This window comes from Citrus sinensis, chromosome 7, assembly GCF_022201045.2.
Source record: "Citrus sinensis cultivar Valencia sweet orange chromosome 7, DVS_A1.0, whole genome shotgun sequence".
Classification (NCBI taxonomy): Eukaryota; Viridiplantae; Streptophyta; class Magnoliopsida; order Sapindales; family Rutaceae; genus Citrus; species Citrus sinensis.
In genome coordinates this window covers 1,637,198-1,658,609 of record NC_068562.1, presented here as the reverse complement: position 1 = coordinate 1,658,609, position 21,412 = coordinate 1,637,198, and the positions used below count along the sequence as shown (strand labels likewise).

Here is a 21,412-nt window from a genome sequence, read left to right as displayed (position 1 = left end):
TATTTTATTTGTTTATAATTAGTTAATTAAGTAGTAAAGTTGAAAGGCACCCATAATAACTACAGCTAATTATAACAACTCATCGCTGGCAGTACAATTTTGTTACTTGTTGACATCAATCGTGGTATCATCCGAATCATTATCCTGGACCTACGAATTGGTGCATATATTGGCAGAAACAAAGCTCCTGTTCATTGATAATTTAGGGCCAAAATTTTTAATCTCAAAACTTTGACCATATATTTATAGTTAGTGGAAGCTCTGTTTTTGGTGATACATGTATCATTGCATATATTCTGCGATAATAATTCCAATGGTACTAAAAATAACGTAAATAGATGCCAAAATGTGATCAAAGGTGGTGGTTTAGGGTGTCTACTGGTGGTTGACTATATTTTTATTTACAAGATTTAAATAATATATTTAAGAATAATGCAAATAAAAAATTAAGATATTAATAAATATAAAAGATACTTTAATTTAAACAATAATATAAAATGTTATTATATATGATATTATACATTGGAACACTAAAAACATAGTATAATATTATCGCAGAATATAATGCTAATGTAATACCTTCTGCATTATATAATGATATACACTACAATGTAATATAATATACCAAACACATCCAACATTATATTGTAAAGAGTGCGCCAAACACATTATCTATTATATATTGTGTTACGCTACTCATTGTTGTTTAGGCTTATTCCATGAGTGGGCCATGATTTTGCTTCTAGTGACCTTAAATGACAAACTCATTTTCCTAGACTATCCATAATATTTCAAACAAAATATTTATTAAAATCTTTATTTGTGAAAATAAGTATTTATTGTAAACCACAAACTTACAATTGCATTTTGAATTATGTTAAAAGTAATATTTTATATTAGCTTTTTCTTTTCTTGTTGACAAAAATATTAGTGCTCTAAACGGATCATCTTAAAAAACTCTTTAAATGCCTATTTACTTATGTATGTGGTAAATAGAGAAGTGAATAAAAGTAGGTTTTGATCCAAAAGACTCTTTAAATAAACATAAATTTATGTTATTTTAACTAAAATTCTTCTCTTAAATAATGATGATTTAAAAAATAGTACGATATAGTCAATCTTCAATATTAAAGAGAAAAAAGAACAATCTCATTTGAAAAATAATTTTTGAAGAGTTTTTTTTAGAATCTTATTGCTGATATGACTCATTTCAAATGAAAAGTGAAATCTTATACAAATAGTTTTTTTAGATGCTCTTAACTTTTATAATAATAAAAACTAGAAATTAGAGAAATGGAGAGCATCTCGGAATAAGAAATTGGGTATTAAATTATTGTATATATCTTTTTCTCAAACGGACATTCGTCTTTTGTGGGGAGTTCTACCATCCATAGTGAAAAAAGAGAGTGATTTCAAGGTTCAAATATTGTTCACATAGGTGAACAAGGAATTGTGTTTTCAATAAAATATAATAAAAAAAATCAAAACATTAGATTGCATTAACTTTTTTTTTTTTTAGGTTACCATTGAAGCACACAATTATTTTAAATATATGAAGTAATAGCTTTAGTGAGTGACAACTTTAGTGGGTGTTTTATTGGTTCAACTTATAATACGAGAGATTTGAAATTTAAATCCACTTATATGGATTGGAAGAGGATCGATTTCCTTTGATACAATATATAAAAGAAAAATAAAGTAAAAGCTCTAGTATTAAATTGAAATCTGTTCAAGTGAATTTATTTGAAACCTCATGTCGATTATGTTATGTAAAAATGGTTTAAACTCTTTTGATCCATCTTCATAAGGGAATTATTTGAATGATACTAGTTTTGGTGAAGCAATTGTCTTGTGTTTTGACTTAAAACTTGTTAGTGAGGTTGATTGTCGAGGCGGATTTTCAAATTTATCTCGAGAACTTTGAGTTGTTCTGATTTTTTTATAAGGATGGAACTACTTGTAATATTTGAGTTTTTGGATAATATGATTTACAATTGTTTTCATTAAGAAAAATGTTATTTATCTTAGCTATCTTTAAAAGAACAGAGAACAAATATATATTTTTTTATATGCAAAATAGAGAACAATTAGATAATCTTTTTTTTTTTTATATAAAAAAGCTAGACAATCTTTTAAATTACTTTATGTGGTACACATTTTATTTTCTAGTCCATTTGAGTATAATTATTTCAAATAATTTTTTAAATAGATATTAATTTGTTCATATGATAAAACATATGAGAATAAAATAGCAGTGACACGTATGATATGGAAATGTTTGTTACATCACGGTTGGTGAGGGTCAAGTTTATATCTATTATCTACGTAATATTAAAAAAAAAAAACGCACTGTAATTGTGACAGTATTACCCCATGTAGAACGCGATGGAGAATTATAAGTTACTATAACAACGAAACTGTGAACAGAATTTAGACCTTTTAAATCAGTAAAAAGGTGCTTAAAAATTTTTTAATATGGAAAATTATGAGAAAGTAGGCCATGACAGCGCGATTTCATGTTTACTGAATTTAGACGTCAACAGTTGCACATTACAAATCGTCAGCTTGGCTACCTGCCAAATTGCGGTGGGAATCATCGTCCCAAATTGGAAAGTGAAAAAAATTGTACGTAGGTCCAATCAGCCAGATGTCGACATGACGTGTACCATGGGCCGTAGAAAGTAGAAACGAACCGTGTAAACAAAGGCTTCGCAATCGTCGTGTATGTAATATATATATATATATACACAGATTAAGTAACATCTGTGAATTGCTTTCGCGGACTTAACGGAGTATTTCCTTAACCGAAGAAAAGGGGAAAAAAAAAACCTAACAAAATCCAGAATCCAAATCCAAATGTTACAGAGCCAGAAACCCCGTCGACGTTGCGAGGGCACGGCCATGGGCGCCATCGTTCTCGATCTTCGACCTGGCGTCGGCATCGGTCCCTTTTCTCTCGGTAATACGGATACTGATTGCTTGAATGGGAATTGTTCGAGTGTATATTTTTAATTGATTTAAATTCAATCCTAATTTAACTTATTTGTTTTGATGAAATCAAATAGAGGAGGAAATGATGATATCGGATGTCAGCTAATTTTTTGAAACTGATTCGTTTTGTGTGGTTAAAAGTGATGATCATCAGTTGTTTATTACTTAATTAATTTGAGAATGCTCTGACTTTGTTTATGGATTGTTTCGAATGTTGATTCAGGGATGCCGATTTGCGAAGCATTTGCTTCAATAGAACAACAGCCTAATATCTATGATGTTGTCCATGTGAAGTACTTTGATGAGGTTTGGCTGAAAGAATTAAGTTAAAGACCATGCATGCCACTGTTAGCACATGAGTAACCTATGAATTGTGTATATCAAAATAGCAAATACATGTTCATGGTCATTTTTTGATACACGATATATTCTTTTGTAGATTTAGAATCGGTAGGCAGCTGTTTCTTTACCATTCATGGTTCAGCCTTTTTTATGCAGGAACCACTGAAGCTTGATATCATTATTAGCTTTCCAGATCATGGATTTCATCTTCGTTTTGATCCATGGTCTCAGGTATTCTTACACTATATTCTGTTTCTATATTTGTCTGTGCTGCTTCTTGGTTATTCTGTGATAATAGATGGTGTTTCACCGTTGTCTCATCTGATTGCTTTATAAGACAAGGCTCATATTTTAATTAGGTCCAAATGTCTGGCAATGCTTTGTGATACCATTTCTTTCACTTAACTCTGAATCTTGTGACAGAGATTACGCCTTATTGAAATATTTGATATCAAACGGCTTCAAATGCGTTATGCCACTTCGTTGATTGGGTAGGCTATGCTCTGAACTACATTTCAATGCTTTATATTTGCAACATATTGCTAACAGTACTATTCCATACTATAGGGGATCATCAACTCTAGCTACTTTTGTGGCGGTATATGCACTATTTGGGCCAACCTTTCCTGGAGTTTACGACAAAGAAAGAAGTGTTTATATGCTATTCTACCCAGTATGTTTCTTGAATGCTTCGTTATATTTTTCATGTGTGTACTATGTGGTGGGATTTGTTTGATGTTTGTATTTTACAGGGGCTGTCTTTTGCTTTTCCAATTCCAGCTCAGTATGCAGATTGCTGCCAGGATAGAGAAGGTTTTAGTTAACTAGTTCTTTCTTATAATCTTACTTTTGCATACTTTTGATGTTCTATTTTTGGTTAACATTCCCCCCTTTTTTTTTTTGACAGCGGAACTGCCCTTAGAGTTTCCTGATGGCACTACGCCTGTTACATGCCGAGTCTCTATATATGATGGTTCTGCAGATAAAAAAGTTGGTGTTGGATCGTTATTTGACAAGGCTATTGCTCCTTCGTTACCTGTTGGAAGCTTGTACATCGAAGAGGTGCATGCTAAGGTTTGACTCTTCCCTCTCAAGTTCTGGTTTTTCTTTGGTTCAACAATATTATCTCAACATAGTGAATATTCTACCCGCTCAAGTTTCATCTCAAAGGTTTTCTGATTGACAAAAAAAAAATGTTACCTTTTTTTTTTATAATTTTTATACCGCAACTTCTTGGATTAACAGAACTTTCATATATTTGTCTTTCAGCTTGGAGAGGAATTACATTTTACTGTTGGGGGCCAGCATATTCCTTTTGGCGCATCACCACAGGTAACATTCACATGCATTGTGGTTTTCTTTATTGTGTTGCAAAGTGATTTTTGTTGTTTCGAACTTATTTTATTAGCTCATACTTATCTTAACTTGTTCAATTCATTTTTACAATTTATCTCATACCCTATTCTTCACATCAACATCAACATCAACATCAACATCAATCTGGCACAGACGCAGAAAACAGTTTGAATTTAGATTTGGTAACAATTATTGTCATCATTATTTTCTAAACCTGCGTTTTCGGTAGTTTCAAATTTATAGATAACATATTCTTTTCACTACTCTCGCACAAAGTAAAAAGTGGAATTGAGTTATAGAATTGGGAATGATTCAGGTTTGGAATAATTCTGGCACCCAAGCTGTTTAGCATTCTGGCGCCAAGTTGAAATTTTGCTTTGTTTTGGATCTTTCATAATAAATGTTTTGATTTTAAAATGTTACGAAATGATTTTGAACCGAAAACACTGTGCAGGCAAAGAAATGTCAAAACATAAGGAATAAGGAAAATGGTGTCTTGCAGAATTTTGTTGAATGATTTGGATAGCTGTAATTTTTGTCTCATGTAATGCATGTAGCATACTCTGGGTTCACAGATATCATTGAGTTATCATGGAAAATACAGAGGTTATACGTTTGATCAGAAACTTAGAAGAGTTCAGTAATAATAGTGACTGTGAGGCTTTTAATCATGTTTTCTAGAAGTTGAATGCCTAGCTAATTGCTGTAATTAGGGTTGGTCTTTTTGCAGTTCTTTGTCCTGTTTCCAATTCTGGTTGCCTATTTCACATTTTGGCTATTTGTGTCTTGCATGGCTTATCTCTGTCTGTTTTGTATTCTACTCTGTTTTGGTTCTTCTAGTTTGTTCTCAATATGGGTGACGTTAATGCTATGCTGTTACTTATTTGCCTATACCCTTAACAGGATGTGTGGACTGAATTAGGCCGCCCTTGTGGAATACACCAAAAACAGGTAATCTTTAGTTACTGACCTCCATTCTGGAATTTCAAGATATTATAAGGTGGGTTAGACGTGTTAATGTTGATTCTGTTAGCTTTACAGGTAGACCAAATGGTCATCCACTCTGCTTCTGATCCTCGACCACGATCAACACTCTGTGGTGATTACTTCTACAACTACTATACTCGTGGTTTGGACATCTTATTTGATGGCCAGGTACTGTCTCCTCAAGCTGATTTTGTGTTCATGCTTTTTCTTTTCTTAATGTATTTTTATCTTTTAATTGAGACAGGTTTATCTTCTATTGTTCTGGTGATACTCAAGAGGCTTCTTGGTGTTTAATAAGCTTGGTGAAGTTGATGAATTGTTTTTATGTTTCTGCAGACTCACAAGATCAAGAAGTTCATTATGCATACAAACTATCCTGGTCATGCAGATTTCAATTCGTACATAAAGTGCAATTTTATTATCCTTGGTTCTGACTGTAAGTTTTTTTCCTGCTGTAATATGCTTTTTAGTAGGGCTTTTCGTTTAGAATGATGAACTATTTTCCTGTCTGCAGTTGCAGGTACTAGTGCAGAGGTACATAGCTATAAAAACAAGATTACACCAAACACAAAATGGGAACAAGTGAAGGTAAAGTCTTTTTATTCCCACTTTTATCAACATTAGTTGGACAAATCATACTTATTAGCTGTTGAAAAAAATGAAAAGAAGTGCAAGTTAAATTGTTGTAAAAAAAGGTGTGTTTTATATCTATCTATCTGTGAGTTGGTTGACAATGAGTTGCTATGAAGAATCTTTTCAATTTTAGAAAAGGCCAATTTTTTTTTGCACCCATTAAAATTGCCATATTTTACTCCATCCGCAGAATGATGGAGAATAGGCTGTCAACAGCACCCTATCTGTTAGATTTTGTCATCAAAGTTATCTTCAGAAGGCAAATGTGTCTTTGAACAGATTTGAATGAGTAAAATTAAAATAAAAAGCAAATGGAACCCCAAATCCTAAGGAACCGAGAGGCAGTGGAGTAGGCTTCCTGGATGGCAAGGAATTGCACGGCAGCATGCAAGCAGCTGCCACGAGTCCTCTCCACCACTTCTCAGTTCCTTTAGGTTTTGATTGGTTTAGGATTGGGGTTTGATTGAAAATGAATGTTGGGGGTGTTTTTTAGATGGATTTGGTTAAGGACAAGGATAGAAATGTAATTGCAAAGACAATATAAGATAACACATTGAGGACAATTTTGTATTTTTAGAGTTCATGCGAGAAATGTGTTAAAAGTAACCGAGAAATCTAATGAATTGATTGCTGACAGCCTATTCTCCATCACTCTAGAGGTGACGTAAATTATGTCGATTTTTGTAAGTGTGCAAAAAGTTTACACTTAAAAAGTGACGTAAATTATGTCAATTTTTGTAAGTGTGCAAAAAGTTTACACTTAAAGAGATTTTACGTCACTTAAAAAGTGATGTAAATTATGTCAATTTTTGTAATTCTTTTACGTTTCATTATTATGTTTTCTTCATGGTTTTAAGATATGCAATTATCGAAATGTCCCACTAGACCGTTTATAGGATGCTTAATATTTCTTCCATTTCTGGTTGCGAGCAGACTTTTTTGTCTCATTTTGGTTTCTTCTATAATTAGAGTGGTTCTTGGTATGATGAGTATGTGTGAATGTGTGTCACCACTTGGTTTCATATTCCCTCAAGCACACAGTGCTAGATTTTTTGGCTGTGCTCTGATTGTATTATGTTCCACTGAGCATTTTTCTTGCTACTTAAGTTTTTGTGATTCATGATCAATCATGATTGTTACGGAAGTTTATTAATTTACTGCAGGAGATCCTTGGGGACTGTGGTCGAGCGGCTATTCAAACACAAGGGTCAACAAGCAATCCGTTTGGATCTACCTTTGTGTATGGTTATCAGAATATCGCATTCGAGGTGGATATATTCTTGGGCCTTATTGCATTACCCCGTAATCCTTTTTTATGAGAGCCATTGCTGATGAATATATGCTTTGTTGTTGCAGGTCATGAAGAATGGCTATATTTCGACTGTAACTATGTTTCAATCATGATGGTTATTGTCTTCTCTGGTATGCTGCAGCTACTAATCCATTATGTCCTCTACATATACTCAGTTATTATTATCACTATGTAGCCATGCTCTAGTGTGTGCCAATGATGTTTACTCGGGTTAAAAGTTTTTGAGTTATGATGATTTGTAGGTATTTCCTGATTGTGTCTAGATGTCAATTTGTGTATGTTAAAGCTTGTCATATCTAGTGATTTGATTTATTTTGTTGCCCAACTGCTGGAATTGAACTTTTGCATAATTTCTTCTGGTCATTGTGGTTAATAATTTAAGTTCTGCATTGATATTTGTTCTAGATTGCCCCGGGTGGAAGATGCCATCTCATTAGCAGCAGCTGTATCTCATACAGATGGCCTGTAACTGTAAATAAAGTTCATGGCATGATAATGGGGGAAACAGTGATAATTGTACAGTTATGTATTGATTTGTACAGTTACTCCTGATTTAGCTTGTAATCACTGTGTACCTTCTGTAAATTTTTTGTCATTAATAAAGAGATAGATTATGCACTTTGCTGTCCAACGTGCTTGTGCAGTTCAGGTAAGAGGAATGATCGGAAAAAAGTATACGAATTTATAATAGTTTGGTATTCAAAGAAAATTTGGTTTTGAATATTCGTCTTTCAGATATGGTTAGACAGGTAAAGGAGATCCCACTTTGTTCATTTTCAGTGAGGATGGCCTGAAGAAGGTACCTTTCAAACCAGAAAGCAGTGGCCCACAAACAATAGTTGCACTACTGCTGCGTTAAATGAAATTGAATTAACAAAAAATTGTTACTCCTAAAAGATTATCGCTTCCTCACCATTGATTCATTGAGGAAGATGTCAACTCCGTTTTTTTTTTTTTAAAATAAATATATTTAAGTTAATACCAAATGTCCAAATTAAAGAACAGTGAGGGGACCATCCAAATTAAAGAATAGTTGGAGGACTATGATAATATATATGAGTAATGATACAGTCACAAACTCTTGTACAAATTTATTTTGTACAAACTGATGTAGCATGATAAGATTGGTTGAATTAAATATCACTTGGCCCACATGATTTGTTTTTATTAATTTATATTTTTATTCAACCAATGAATTAATGCCACGTCATTTGTACAAAATAAGTTTGTACAAGAGTTTGTGGCTGTATCATTACTCAATATATATATATATTGCTAGAAATGTATTGTATCAGTTAGAAGAACCAAATCCAGAAGTGGAAAGTGATTTAAAACGGCTGAAGAATAATAAAGTGGAGCTCTATTAATCGTCAATAAGATCGAGTACTGTGAGTCTGATAGATTTTGTTGTAAATTATGTGCCCGTTAATGGTAATAAAATTTTAAAAATTCTACATATTTATTATATGTATATATATGTTCTAAAAAGTAGAATATTTGATGAATTTCCGGGCCATCTTAGAGCTTGCCTTAGGGCCTAGCCCACAAAGCACGAAAGGTAAAATCCTACATTTGTTATCACGCCAGAGGAATAAAGTGATTTTGATGTAATAAATAATAAAAAATAATAATAAAATTTTTATTATAAAAATATTTTAATATGTAATTAAATTCTATTCTAACGAAAAAAATATCAGTAAAATAATATTTAATTGAATTCTATTATAAAATATTTAATATTTTAATAAAATAATATTAAAAAATGTTTTAAAATTGAGTCTGGCCAGAGTTTCCAGCGGTAGGGGTGCGAGGAGCTTCACTCTTAAAACAAATGGGAAATTTTAAGCCGACATAACGGCAACAGCCATTGTCTCCGCGGCCTATTTGTCTTTGTTGTTGTTATTATTATTATTTATTCAAAAATAAATATTAATTAACGTTATTCTTCTGATAGCGCAGGCACAACAAAAATCTGGAATTTGTCGATAGTGGACATGTAAATCAGGTACTCGAAAACCCTAATTCTGTTATTTGTATTTCGAACAACGAAAACGATGGATCCTCCAGCCTCAGACGATGGTCTAAAGAAATTAGAGTACTTTTCTCTTGTCTCTAAAGTCTGTTCCGAGTTAGAAACTCATCTAGGGTTCGGGGACAAAGTTTTAGCGGAGTTCATAACCGAGTTGGGTCGTAACTGCGAAACTGTTGATGAATTTGATTCTAAACTGAAAGAAAACGGCGCCGAGATGCCTGATTATTTTGTCCGTACATTATTGACTATCATCCACGCCATTCTTCCACCGAAGTCGAAATCAGCAGATAAAGAATCAAAAAAAGAGGGTGGTGGTGATGGTAAAAAAACAAAGTTCAAGGCTCTTGCTATAGAAGATAGTAGGGATAAAGTCAAAGACCTTGAGAGAGAACTTGAAGCTGAGGCACGTGAGCGGCGGAGAGGAAATGAGGATAGAGAAAGAGAAGATCACTATAGGAACAGGGATAGGGATAGAGACCGCCAAGATAGAGATCGTGATAGAGGTAGAAGAGACAGAGATAATCAAAGAGGGAGGCATTATGTTGACGATGATGATGGTGGAGATAGGAGTAGAGGAAGATATAGGGATCGGCATGAGACGGCTAGGAGATATGATAATAAATACGGTGATAGAGAGAATGATGATTCCGGAGATAGGAGTGGGCGGTACAGAGGTAATGAGCCTGAGTTGTACCAGGTGTACAAGGGAAGAGTATCGAGAGTTGTGGACACTGGCTGTTTCGTTCAGTTGAATGATTTTAGGGGTAAGGAGGGTCTGGTTCATGTTTCCCAGATTGCAACTAGAAGGATTGGTAACGCTAAAGATGTTGTGAAGCGGGATCAGGAGGTGTATGTCAAGGTGATTTCAGTTTCAGGTCAGAAGTTGAGTCTTTCCATGAGGGATGTTGATCAGAATACTGGTAAGGATTTGCTTCCACTGAAGAAGATCTCAGAGGATGATGCACTTGGGAATAATCCTTCTGGAACAAGAGATGGGCCAACAACTAGGATGGGTTTGTCAGGGATCAGGATTGTGGAGGAGGATGGTGTCGTTCCCTCCCGCAGGCCGTTGAAGAGAATGAGCTCACCGGAGAAATGGGAAGCAAAACAACTGATTGCTTCAGGGGTTTTGTCTGTGGAGGATTATCCTATGTATGACGAGGAAGGGGATGGGTTGGCTTATCAAGAAGAGGGTGCTGAGGAAGAGCTTGAGATTGAACTTAATGAGGATGAGCCTGCGTTTTTGCAAGGGCAGACCAGGTATTCTGTAGATATGTCACCTGTAAAAATTTTTAAGAATCCAGAAGGCTCATTGAGTCGTGCAGCTGCTCTTCAATCTGCTCTCATAAAGGAGCGGAGAGAAGTACGGGAACAACAGCAGAGGACAATGCTTGATTCAATACCAAAGGATCTGAATCGGCCATGGGAGGATCCAATGCCTGAGACAGGTGAAAGGCATCTAGCACAGGAGCTTAGGGGTGTTGGTTTATCAGCATATGACATGCCTGAATGGAAGAAGGATGCATTTGGGAAAGCATTGACTTTTGGGCAGAGGTCAAAGCTCTCTATCCAGGAACAGAGGCAGAGCTTGCCAATTTATAAATTGAAGAAGGAACTAATCCAGGCTGTGCATGATAATCAGGTATTGGTAGTCATTGGTGAAACGGGTTCTGGCAAGACAACCCAAGTAACACAGTATCTTGCAGAGGCTGGTTACACTACAAGAGGTAAAATTGGGTGTACTCAGCCCCGTAGGGTGGCTGCAATGTCTGTGGCCAAGAGGGTTGCTGAAGAGTTTGGTTGCCGTTTGGGGGAGGAAGTTGGGTATGCTATACGATTTGAGGATTGTACTGGACCAGATACTGTGATCAAATACATGACTGATGGTATGCTTCTTAGGGAGATTTTGATAGATGATAATCTTTCTCAGTATTCAGTGATTATGCTTGATGAAGCTCATGAGAGGACAATCCACACTGATGTTCTTTTTGGGTTGCTCAAGCAGCTTGTTAAGCGGAGACCGGATCTTCGACTGATTGTCACATCTGCCACGTTAGATGCTGAGAAGTTTTCAGGGTATTTCTTCAACTGCAACATCTTTACAATTCCCGGGAGAACTTTCCCTGTTGAGATACTCTACACCAAGCAGCCAGAAAGCGATTATTTGGATGCATCACTGATCACTGTCTTACAAATCCATTTGACAGAGCCTGAAGGTGATATTCTTCTCTTCTTGACTGGACAGGAGGAGATTGATTTTGCATGCCAGTCTCTTTATGAGAGGATGAAAGGTCTAGGTAAAAATGTTCCTGAGCTAATCATATTACCAGTTTACAGTGCCCTCCCTAGTGAAATGCAATCTAGAATATTTGACCCTGCCCCGCCAGGAAAGAGAAAAGTGGTTGTGGCCACTAATATTGCTGAAGCTTCTTTGACAATTGATGGAATATTCTATGTTATCGATCCTGGGTTTGCGAAACAGAATGTTTATAATCCAAAGCAAGGGCTTGATTCACTGGTCATAACTCCCATTTCACAAGCATCAGCCAAGCAGCGAGCTGGGCGTGCAGGGCGTACGGGGCCTGGAAAATGTTACCGGTTATACACAGAGAGCGCTTACCGCAATGAGATGTCCCCTACATCAATTCCAGAAATCCAAAGGATCAATCTTGGATTTACTACTCTTACAATGAAGGCCATGGGAATAAATGATCTACTGTCATTTGATTTTATGGATCCACCTTCACCCCAAGCTCTCATTTCTGCCATGGAGCAGCTGTACAGTCTAGGTGCTTTGGATGAGGAAGGGCTTTTGACTAAATTGGGTAGGAAAATGGCAGAATTTCCTTTGGATCCTCCATTATCCAAGATGTTGCTGGCCAGTGTGGACCTTGGGTGCAGCGACGAGATTTTGACAATAATTGCCATGATTCAGACCGGCAACATTTTCTATAGGCCTAGGGAAAAGCAAGCTCAGGCAGATCAGAAGAGGGCTAAGTTTTTCCAGCCTGAGGGAGATCATTTGACCTTGCTTGCTGTGTATGAGGCATGGAAAGCAAAAAACTTTTCAGGGCCTTGGTGTTTTGAGAACTTTGTTCAGTCTCGATCCTTGAGGAGGGCACAGGATGTCAGAAAACAACTTCTCAGCATTATGGATAAGTAAGTTTTTAGTTTCAATTTCATATTGCTTCCACTCTTCTTTTGAATGGTCTTTTGCTTTACTTGATACCGTTTAGTTATGTATGATCAATATGTGATATTTATGTTCTTCTACTGCTGAACAAGTGGAATGATCTTTTCTAATTTGCTTGATAATAGGTAATACAGGAGTCAAAGCTAGTTAATTACATATTTTCAGTCATTTATGCGCTATTGCTTACCAAGTGAAATACTATGTGTGTGCTTGGTTCATCAGATTTATTTGCTTCTAATTGTCTATCTGGTTAGTCAGTGGTATGTATCACAGATTCTCATATGTATGACTGGTAAAATTTAGTAAGAGTGGTGGAGATGCGACTTGTTGACCAAAAGGCATTTTGTACTAGTGAATTCTGCTAATTGTTTGTTCTTACTTTATAAATTTGCAGTAATTAATCAGCCTAAGCTTTGTTTACCTGCTTTACTTCTGATATTTGGGCACTGGCTTCCTATATATATATATATATATATATATATTTTTTTTTTTTTTTTTTCCTTCTCTGTCATGGTTGGTTTCCATGATTCAAACTAATCATTAGGTTCATTATTGTGGCAGAATATGTTATTATTGCTCCAGTGAAAGTTAGTAATGAATTGTTGTTTGAGTTGCTCTGTTAGATTTTAATTTTACCATTTTTTGCCTGAGTCATTCCAAGTATCTATTATTTCAATGAGATAGCTAATGGATGCTTTTTCATCTCTTGCTGTTTCCCCATTTGTGTCACAATGTAAGTTACTGTGGAGATTCTGGGGCTTTCTTTTCTAGTAGTGGTTTTGTTGCTTTTGAAATAAGTAGAAATCTGTGGAGAGATTTCAGAGAATGTCTATTGATAGCAATCGAAAAGCATAAAGCTTGGTCATAAGACAATGTAAAGTTTGAATCCTGGCTATTGTCTGATGTATGCATTTTTTCTCCTCTTGTTCCATGATTTATGTTTATCAAAACCAGGAAATATTAATTGATGGTCACCTGCATTATGGTGAATTAACAGTATCACTCTCTACCTCTGTGTGTTTTTTAACACCTCTGTTGTATATGTAGATTAAACCTCTTTATCTTTATGTGATTCTAACTTGTGGTTTCATTTCAGATATAAGTTGGATGTTATGAGTGCTGGAAAGAATTTCACGAAGATAAGGAAGGCAATTACAGCAGGATTCTTTTTTCATGCTGCTAGAAAGGACCCACAGGAGGGCTATCGGACCTTAGTTGAGAATCAGCCGGTTTATATCCACCCAAGCAGTGCACTATTTCAGAGACAACCTGATTGGGTCATCTACCATGAGCTCGTCATGACTACTAAGGAGTACATGCGTGAGGTAACGGTTATAGATCCAAAGTGGCTCGTGGATTTGGCACCAAGATTCTTCAAGGTGGCGGATCCTACAAAAATGAGCAAGCGTAAGCGTCAAGAACGTATTGAACCACTATATGATAGATATCATGAACCTAACTCCTGGAGGTTGAGTAAACGGCGTGCATGATGTGGTTGAGTTGAAAGTGTGGATAAAACACGGTCCATTGGGCGTCAATTTCACTAGGATCACTGTTTGACTTCACATTGTATGATATTTGTATGATATTATAAGCTAAAGCTAATTTCCGACACTTTCCCTGTCCCGTAGAAATTCAATTTTGGAGGGGCTAAGTTTTAATTATCCTCGAATTATTAAAATAGCCATCCTAAAAAGTGATGGTGGTGGTGGTGGTGATGATGATGATGGAAAGTTGGAAACTTCAGGATATTTGGTTTGGTGGCATTTGCTGCTGGTTTTCGTCTGTCAGTCTTATTTCTGAAGAATGTTGTTGTTAAATTGCTTTAGCAATCTTCACGAGTCACTGTTCAATATCTAGTAAAATTTTCAGTGCCGGAGAAGGTAAAATATTATGCCCTTTCCATTTATTCTGTAAAACATTGTTGGGTAATATATTTATTGAAAAATAGATGATTGTAGTCTGAAAATCTGAATTTATATAGACGACTACTGAGCACAATAGGTAAGATGTCACAAGCTATGGCTAGGAAGCCATTGATGGCCATCGATAAATTCAACTGAAATAAACGGTTCGGCCTCTTCTTGCGTGAGCTCCCTGGACCACGACACTCTCCCTCCATAATAAGCCCCTGGTCCTGAACACTTGTACTGTCCGTAAAACACAGTCCTGCAAGTCAAATAACATTATAATACAAATCAATCTACCCCCTGCTAAACTGTGACTTGATATTTGATAATCTAGTCGCGTTCATGGAAACAACTGTAGCCGTTCGTCAGAGGAAAAAGAGCTAGGGGACCTTACATTTCTCTGTTCTTATCTCCCCAATCATACCATCCTCTGGGAGTGATGATTTTGTCCATGTACGTGTAAGCAAAGACTACCCTTGAGAAAGTGCCCCAAGCCCTGCCCAAGTAAAGAGCACCTGACCCTGTAACCTTGCATTTGACAAAGGAGAAGCCTGTTTCCTCCAGCAAGCTCCCTCTCTTCTGGGCTGTCAAGGCTCCATAGCTGTTGGTTATAGCATGCAAATGGCAGTCTTCATAAAAGGAGAGCCCATTTCCAAATATAAAGTCGACCGAGCCTTCAATGTAGCAGTTCTTGAAGTAATGCCTGCCTATGTGATCATATAGAGTGTCTTGTGAACCAATAAATTTGCAGCCTGTAAAGGCTGCCGTATCTGCTGAGATTCGAAATGCAACTGCTTGCTTTCCTAGAGCTCCGGATGGTGGTAACGGTGCCTTATTCTACTTGTCAAAGATTATAATTTTTTTAATTAATCAATTTATTATTATTATTTTTAAAAGAAAAGAAAACGCTCAGTTTAGTAAAATGGATGCATAAGTATTTGATGATATCACAAAGATATCATATAAGTAAACTACTTGTAGTACATTAATAACTAATGAAAATCAATATACCATCAACATCTTACCGACCTTGAAGGTGATGTTCTTTGCAATAAAATAAGGAGAATTAACAGCAAATGTAGCGGAAGCATAAGTACCCAATGGACGCCCACTCCGCCCCATTCGATCTGCTGTGTCATCCCACTCAATAACCGTGTTGTCTGCTCCAGCACCTATCATAGTAATGTAGGCCATTGTCGTTGGAATCTCAACCTTCTCCCTAATTCAGCAAAGCTCAATGCGTGAATGTTAGCCTTAGTGCTGCGGAACTTTTAACTCGCTGTCGTGTTTTGTACACACACACACACACACACACACAAAGATAGTTAAGAAAGTACCTGTAAGTTCCTGCACTAATGAAGATGACAACCCGGCAGAGATTTATAACTGGAAGCGAATTAATAGCCTTTTGAACTGTAACGAAATTTCCAAGCCTGGGGTTCTTGTTCACTTTAATGGTTTTACAAGGCTTGAACTTGTTCTTTGCTTTTTGGAAGAGAGAGTGATTCAAATGAGGAGCATGTTGTTTAAAATTAACCCAATTCAGGTATCCTTGTTCGACCACTGCTAGATCATTGGACTCGTTTGAAGCAACCCAAGAACTCGTTCTTTCTAACAATAAAGCCAACAAGAATAGCTTCAGCAACATTGTGAAAGAATGAGAGGAAAACGCGGGGCTGAAGATTTGAATTAGTAGTAGAAGATAAAGAGTGTAATATTAACAATGAGGACCAAAAGGCACAGGAATCTATCAGGCTATGGCTGTATCTACGTTGGCCTGTACAATCACATCCTTTAAACCCAGCATTGATTTTTCAGTAGAAGCACTGTTTCTTCTTGTCTCTTTTGGTGAACCGAGAATTATATCCATTTGTTATGCAATAAAATAGTGTTTTGGTGCAGCTTTTTCACAACTCTATAGACTCTGGTCATCAGATAATTATAAGGTGTTTCCGTGAATTTACTTAGCTTTTTCCAGCTTCCATTGACTATCAGTGGCAACTTGTCTTCGACAAAACAACACAAACTAATAAACAAAATTGAACATAAATGCATGATGGGTCCTCGTAGATGTAATAAAGATTAACTTGCTCTTCCTACCATTTTGCTTTTTTATCTTTTTGAGTTTTTCATATGTTAAAAGAAAAATTGCAATAGGTAGGCTACATTAGAGTATGGTCCCTTATAAATTACAATTTCAGTTTGTAGTGTGAGGAAGATTGCTTACCGATGTGACAGGAGAAACGACAAAGTGAAATAGTGGTTCATGATGGAGATACTACCCAAAAACGATGACGCATTGATCTCGGCTTCGTCATCCATTTTTATTTTTGATCACTTGGTTTAAAAATACATGTTAAACTTGGTCACGCGTTAAGCAGAGAATCCGTTGTAGTCTAGGTGGTTAGGATACTCGGCTCTCACCCGAGAGACCCGGGTTCAAGTCCCGGCAACGGAATTTTTTTATAAGGTAGCTCTTTACTTTTATTAGTATTTATTTATTTATTTTTTAACTTTCTCTGTGAAACTCACCGTATTATAATCCATTGCTCGTCTGGCGTCTGCCCTGGTCCAGGCAGGGTTTAGTGTTTTCTCTAAGCCCTCATCACTGTCTCTTCCCTTCTCTTCTCTTCTATCCGTAGCTGCAGAAATACCAAAACGAAACTAACTTTCAGTATTCAGGTATATATTTTCCTTATTTTATTATTTTTATTGAACTGCAATTTTCACTGTTATTTTTTCTTGATAGTTGTTTGTATCGTGTTTTCGTAGGGATTGAAGAGTCTAAACTTGTTGAAAATTGCACATTGAGTAGTAGTTGTGAGATTTTTCCCCTCCAATTCGTTGAGTTAAGATCCTTAGTTATGATTTTAAGGTTGTGCAATTGTGTTTTATTTTTTTACCTCTTAAGAAGATTTAATTGTTTGCTCACGAGAAATTAATGAACATGCCAGTTTGGTAGGTTTAGAGGTTTAGATATAAACTCAATTTCTTTCTGTAATCTTAAACAAATGCAAAGAAAGTTGATGAACTAACTTTTCATGTAATCACAAAAGATGTGCTGAATGCTCTCGCTTTAGATATTGAGTGAACATTGTAGATTCTGTCATTGCTATTATTACCCTGACAATTCTGGGCATATGATGTGTTAGAAAAGGTGGGGGCCGGGGGGAAGAAAAGAGGTGACTGTGCTGTGTGTGTTTGTATTTGAAAGTGATAGTTGATCATGGAATGAAGTAATCAGCTTCTAAGTTTCAAAATTTCTCCAGCTAATCACAAAGGAAGAAATTTCCAGGCATTGTCAAAAAATTGATATGTGAAATAGAAAAAGGAAAAAAGGAAATTCTTTTTTCTTAGAGGAACTCAAATGCTGCAGTTTTATCAAAATGATTTATGATGCTCCCTTACTAATTTATTGCGGCTTATCATTGTTTAATCATTTGTTGCAGCCATTGATTCTTAATCTTTCATATTTGAACTCTGTGTAGCGTGACTATAACTCGGATATACTTTAAAGATGTCTGTGTCTGGATTGATTGGTAGTCCCTCAAGATGTTGTCTCAGGATACCTGTTTGCAGTTCTGGTTCAGTGAGGCGATTTTCAGCTTTTACTAGCCCTGGGAAACCCAAGGACCAAATCAAAATCGCTTACCTGGAAAGGTATTGATAAGTTTATTAAATGAAGAATGGTAGTTATTTTGGAACATGATTCATGATTTTCACCTCTCCTGCAATGCTACAGATGGTACTGGGCTGGTTCTGCACAAGGATGCAAGAAGCAAAGAACTTACTCGATCAAGTGTGCGATGGATGCTTCCTATGGTGATATGTCAGATGGATCAACAGGTAATAGTTACTTTTATTTTGGCAACTGCGAAATTGGTAAGGCTGAGAATCCCATTGCAAGGGCATGATTATATCAACCTGCAAAAGTATGCATTTTAAGTAGGCAACTTAGTCCGGAAGATGAGAAATTACAAGAACCTTCTTAGGTCGCGATCTCTATTTTCTTATTTGTTTCCTGAGGAGAGAATGGAATGTGCAATATCGGTGGTTGTGCTTTGCCTATTTCTTTGTATTAATGAGTGTATTAATGAGAGGCTAACAACTTGAGTGCATTGGCCGTTGAGATACATCGTTTCCTTGGTTTAGGTTGAGGGGGAACCACTTTTGAATTGCATGATTTATTATGCATGAGTAATGGGTAGTTGAAGCAGTGGCCATATACTGCTTGTAAATCAAGTTGCAGAATCTTGCATGATAAGATAATACATACCTGGCCTCCTCATGTGAGAATTAATTTGTTAAGTCTGTGAGCACTCAGAAATTGTATGACTTAAAAATTTTATAATATAGTTGCCTTACAAAATGATGTGCATAACTCTTTCTCAATCCCGCTTCCCATGCCTATCTGTTTATGAATATAGTTATGGACTATGGGCATACCCTTGTTCCTTGAAGCAGTAGGTTTAAACGTCAGATTTTGTAACCAGATGGTCCCCACTTATCTTGGAGTCCCATCAGCTTTATTAATACTTTTGTACTTTGTTTTTATGTAGTGCTTATAATTAAAGCATCTTCGATTTGTAAAAATTTTGTTGGCCCATAATTCTTCATATGATCTCTTGCTATTGATTTTTTTCTTTTAGTATGGTTTGTTTGAACTATCAATTTGTTAGTATCACTTGCTAAAACCCTGTCCTAAATTCTGCAAGTTCAGCTATCTTCCCTAGAATTAATGTGCGGGATCCATATAAAAGACTTGGAATTAGCAGGGAAGCTTCTGAAGAAGAAATTCAAGCCGCGAGGAACTTCCTTGTTCAGAAATATGCAGGGCACAAACCAAGTATAGATGCAATTGAATCTGCCCATGACAAAATAATAATGCAGAAGTTCTATGAAAGGAGGAACCCAAAAATTGACATCAAGAAAAAGGTTAGGGAAGTCCGTCAGTCTCGTGTTATGCAGGCTGTCATGAGCAGGTTCCAAACACCATCTACTAAGATCATCATAAAAACTTCCGTTGCATTTCTAGTGATTGGAGTTCTCACTGTTCTCTTTCCAACTGAAGAAGGCCCAACCCTTCAGGTGGCAATATCTCTGATTGCAACCATGTATTTCATACATGAGCGGCTAAAGAGCAAGATCCGAGCTTTTCTTTATGGGTAAGTGCCTAGTGGCTGTCTGTTTATTTTACATCAACTGGACAGTTTTTGAGATGTTTCTGGTGTTTATTCGTTTTGGGAATTATTCTTTGAAATCTTGTTGAGAGAAGTTTGAGAGTAACTCCTACTCTAAACTTGGTACAATCTTTGAATCATATCTTTGTTGCTGTGATGCAGGGCTGGAGCTTTTATTTTCTCCTGGTTGTTGGGAACCTTTTTGATGGTAGCTGTGATTCCACCTATACCTATTATTAAAGGACCAAGGAGCTTCGAAGTGACTACTTCATTGATAACATATGTGCTGCTTTGGGTTTCATCTACTTATCTTAAGTAGTGCCAGGGATCTTTAACTACAAGAACCCGATATTTTGGAATCAAAAACAAATTTTCCTTGGCTGTTTGACTGGTGTGATACAGCCTTGATGTTTCTAGCAATTTTGTTAATGTTTGCCAATGAGCCTTTAGAAGTAGTTTCACCTGGTCAAATCGAAGAATAGGGTGCTCGTTTCATCATTTCTAACATCTTCGTTTCTATATACCATGGGTTGGTGATTTAGTAGTTTCACACTCTTGATTCAGAATTAATGCTCAAACCTTAGGGAAACACGTCTCTGAAGTCTCAAACTTAATGCAGACCACTTAGTAGTGTTTTCACGGGGCTGGATTTGATTGGCACACTAGTCCTTTTCCCTCTAAGGCGATGTTTGGAATTGAGCGTAGATAAGTTACAACACATAAATGTTTGGTAACTATTAACTGTTGTAGTTTGGTAGTTATGTTGATATGATTTTTTATTTATATGATGAAAATTTTATTATATCTTTAATAATTTTGTTAAAATTATATTTACTAAATATTATTAATTTTTATTTAATAGTTACAGTTTTTTTTTTTTTTGCACAGTGTCTCAATCCCAATCAAGACATAAATCACCCGAGTTTAGCTGAGAAATGTGCCAGCAATTCAATTGCTGAAGATGGTTTTTTATGTTCGCGTATCCTGTCCATAAAAGCTGTTTTGACAAATTTATCTACATTATTGTTCAGTTAAATTTTGTACGGGCATACAATTTGCTAGATCTTTAAGTCCTTGTGACCCGTTGATGTTGTAAGCAAGACCATCGTCTTAGATGGTACAACCTTGTACAAATGTCAGCAACTTGTCTCATTGATTCAGAATTAATGTATTTTACATGTTTTTTATGTTAAAGAAATTTAAGTAATATTAAGGCGGCAGTCACAAAAATGGATGTGTCTTACGTCAGAAATTTTTTTTAAGAAATAAAAAATCTACAGGAATAATAACACTCGTCAATGGGAACCTGTTAATTGAAATTCTTATCATCCTGGATCCAAGGATTAAATGCTTGGAATGGGAAGTTTATTGCTGATGGTGTCATCCATCACATTGGCATTCAAAAGAAAAGAGAATTTAGCCTACGGTCCTCCGGCAAGCTATCAATGCTTGAGTTTTATGTTTATGAATTATGAG

At 36.0% G+C, this 21,412-nt stretch overlaps 4 protein-coding genes and 1 non-coding gene across 10 annotated transcripts; 4 read left to right on the top strand and 1 right to left on the bottom strand.

Annotated features, from left to right (window-relative positions):
* The first annotated feature begins 2,733 nt into the window (after window positions 1-2,733).
* Window positions 2,734-8,239, top strand: LOC102631096 (PHAF1 protein At3g51130). Of its 2 annotated transcripts, none has more exons than XM_052431505.1 (15): window positions 2,734-2,959; window positions 3,215-3,297; window positions 3,490-3,564; window positions 3,757-3,824; window positions 3,901-4,006; window positions 4,086-4,146; window positions 4,241-4,407; window positions 4,603-4,665; window positions 5,593-5,640; window positions 5,731-5,844; window positions 6,013-6,112; window positions 6,197-6,264; window positions 7,473-7,577; window positions 7,666-7,731; window positions 8,027-8,239. In XM_052431505.1, the coding sequence occupies exons 1-14, from the start codon at window positions 2,857-2,859 to the stop codon at window positions 7,711-7,713; spliced, it is 1,209 nt and encodes a 402-aa protein (XP_052287465.1). In that variant the 5' UTR covers window positions 2,734-2,856; the 3' UTR covers window positions 7,714-7,731; window positions 8,027-8,239. The 2 variants fall into 2 exon arrangements, with proteins under 2 accessions (XP_052287465.1, XP_006466901.1); XM_006466838.4 differs by having other exon boundaries at window positions 2,743-2,959; window positions 6,191-6,264.
* Window positions 8,240-9,404: 1,165 nt separating this feature from the next.
* Window positions 9,405-14,815, top strand: LOC102631410 (probable pre-mRNA-splicing factor ATP-dependent RNA helicase DEAH5). Its single transcript, XM_006466839.4, has 2 exons — window positions 9,405-12,812; window positions 13,943-14,815. The coding sequence occupies exons 1-2, from the start codon at window positions 9,676-9,678 to the stop codon at window positions 14,334-14,336; spliced, it is 3,531 nt and encodes a 1,176-aa protein (XP_006466902.1). The 5' UTR covers window positions 9,405-9,675; the 3' UTR covers window positions 14,337-14,815.
* On the bottom strand, window positions 14,611-16,404 carry LOC102626135 (probable pectinesterase 53). The gene is made up of 4 exons (XM_006467093.2): window positions 16,094-16,404; window positions 15,786-15,975; window positions 15,151-15,593; window positions 14,611-15,015 (listed from the first exon to the last, which is right to left on the bottom strand). The coding sequence occupies exons 1-4, from the start codon at window positions 16,402-16,404 to the stop codon at window positions 14,859-14,861; spliced, it is 1,101 nt and encodes a 366-aa protein (XP_006467156.1). The 3' UTR covers window positions 14,611-14,858.
* Window positions 16,405-17,141: 737 nt separating this feature from the next.
* TRNAE-CUC (transfer RNA glutamic acid (anticodon CUC)) lies at window positions 17,142-17,214 on the top strand. The gene has a single exon. It is a non-coding gene; the product is annotated as a tRNA-Glu (tRNA).
* A 56-nt stretch (window positions 17,215-17,270) lies between these two features.
* On the top strand, window positions 17,271-20,434 carry LOC102606995 (protein CHAPERONE-LIKE PROTEIN OF POR1, chloroplastic). 5 transcript variants are annotated; one of them, XM_006466843.3, is made up of 6 exons: window positions 17,278-17,438; window positions 17,529-17,576; window positions 18,245-18,416; window positions 18,499-18,602; window positions 19,477-19,921; window positions 20,099-20,434. In XM_006466843.3, exons 3-6 carry the CDS (start codon window positions 18,274-18,276, stop codon window positions 20,253-20,255), a joined length of 849 nt encoding a protein of 282 aa, XP_006466906.1. In that variant the 5' UTR covers window positions 17,278-17,438; window positions 17,529-17,576; window positions 18,245-18,273; the 3' UTR covers window positions 20,256-20,434. The 5 variants fall into 5 exon arrangements, with proteins under 5 accessions (XP_006466904.1, XP_006466906.1, XP_006466905.1 ...); XM_006466842.3 differs by having other exon boundaries at window positions 17,529-17,604; XM_006466844.3 differs by having other exon boundaries at window positions 17,529-17,631.
* Window positions 20,435-21,412: the final 978 nt, after the last annotated feature.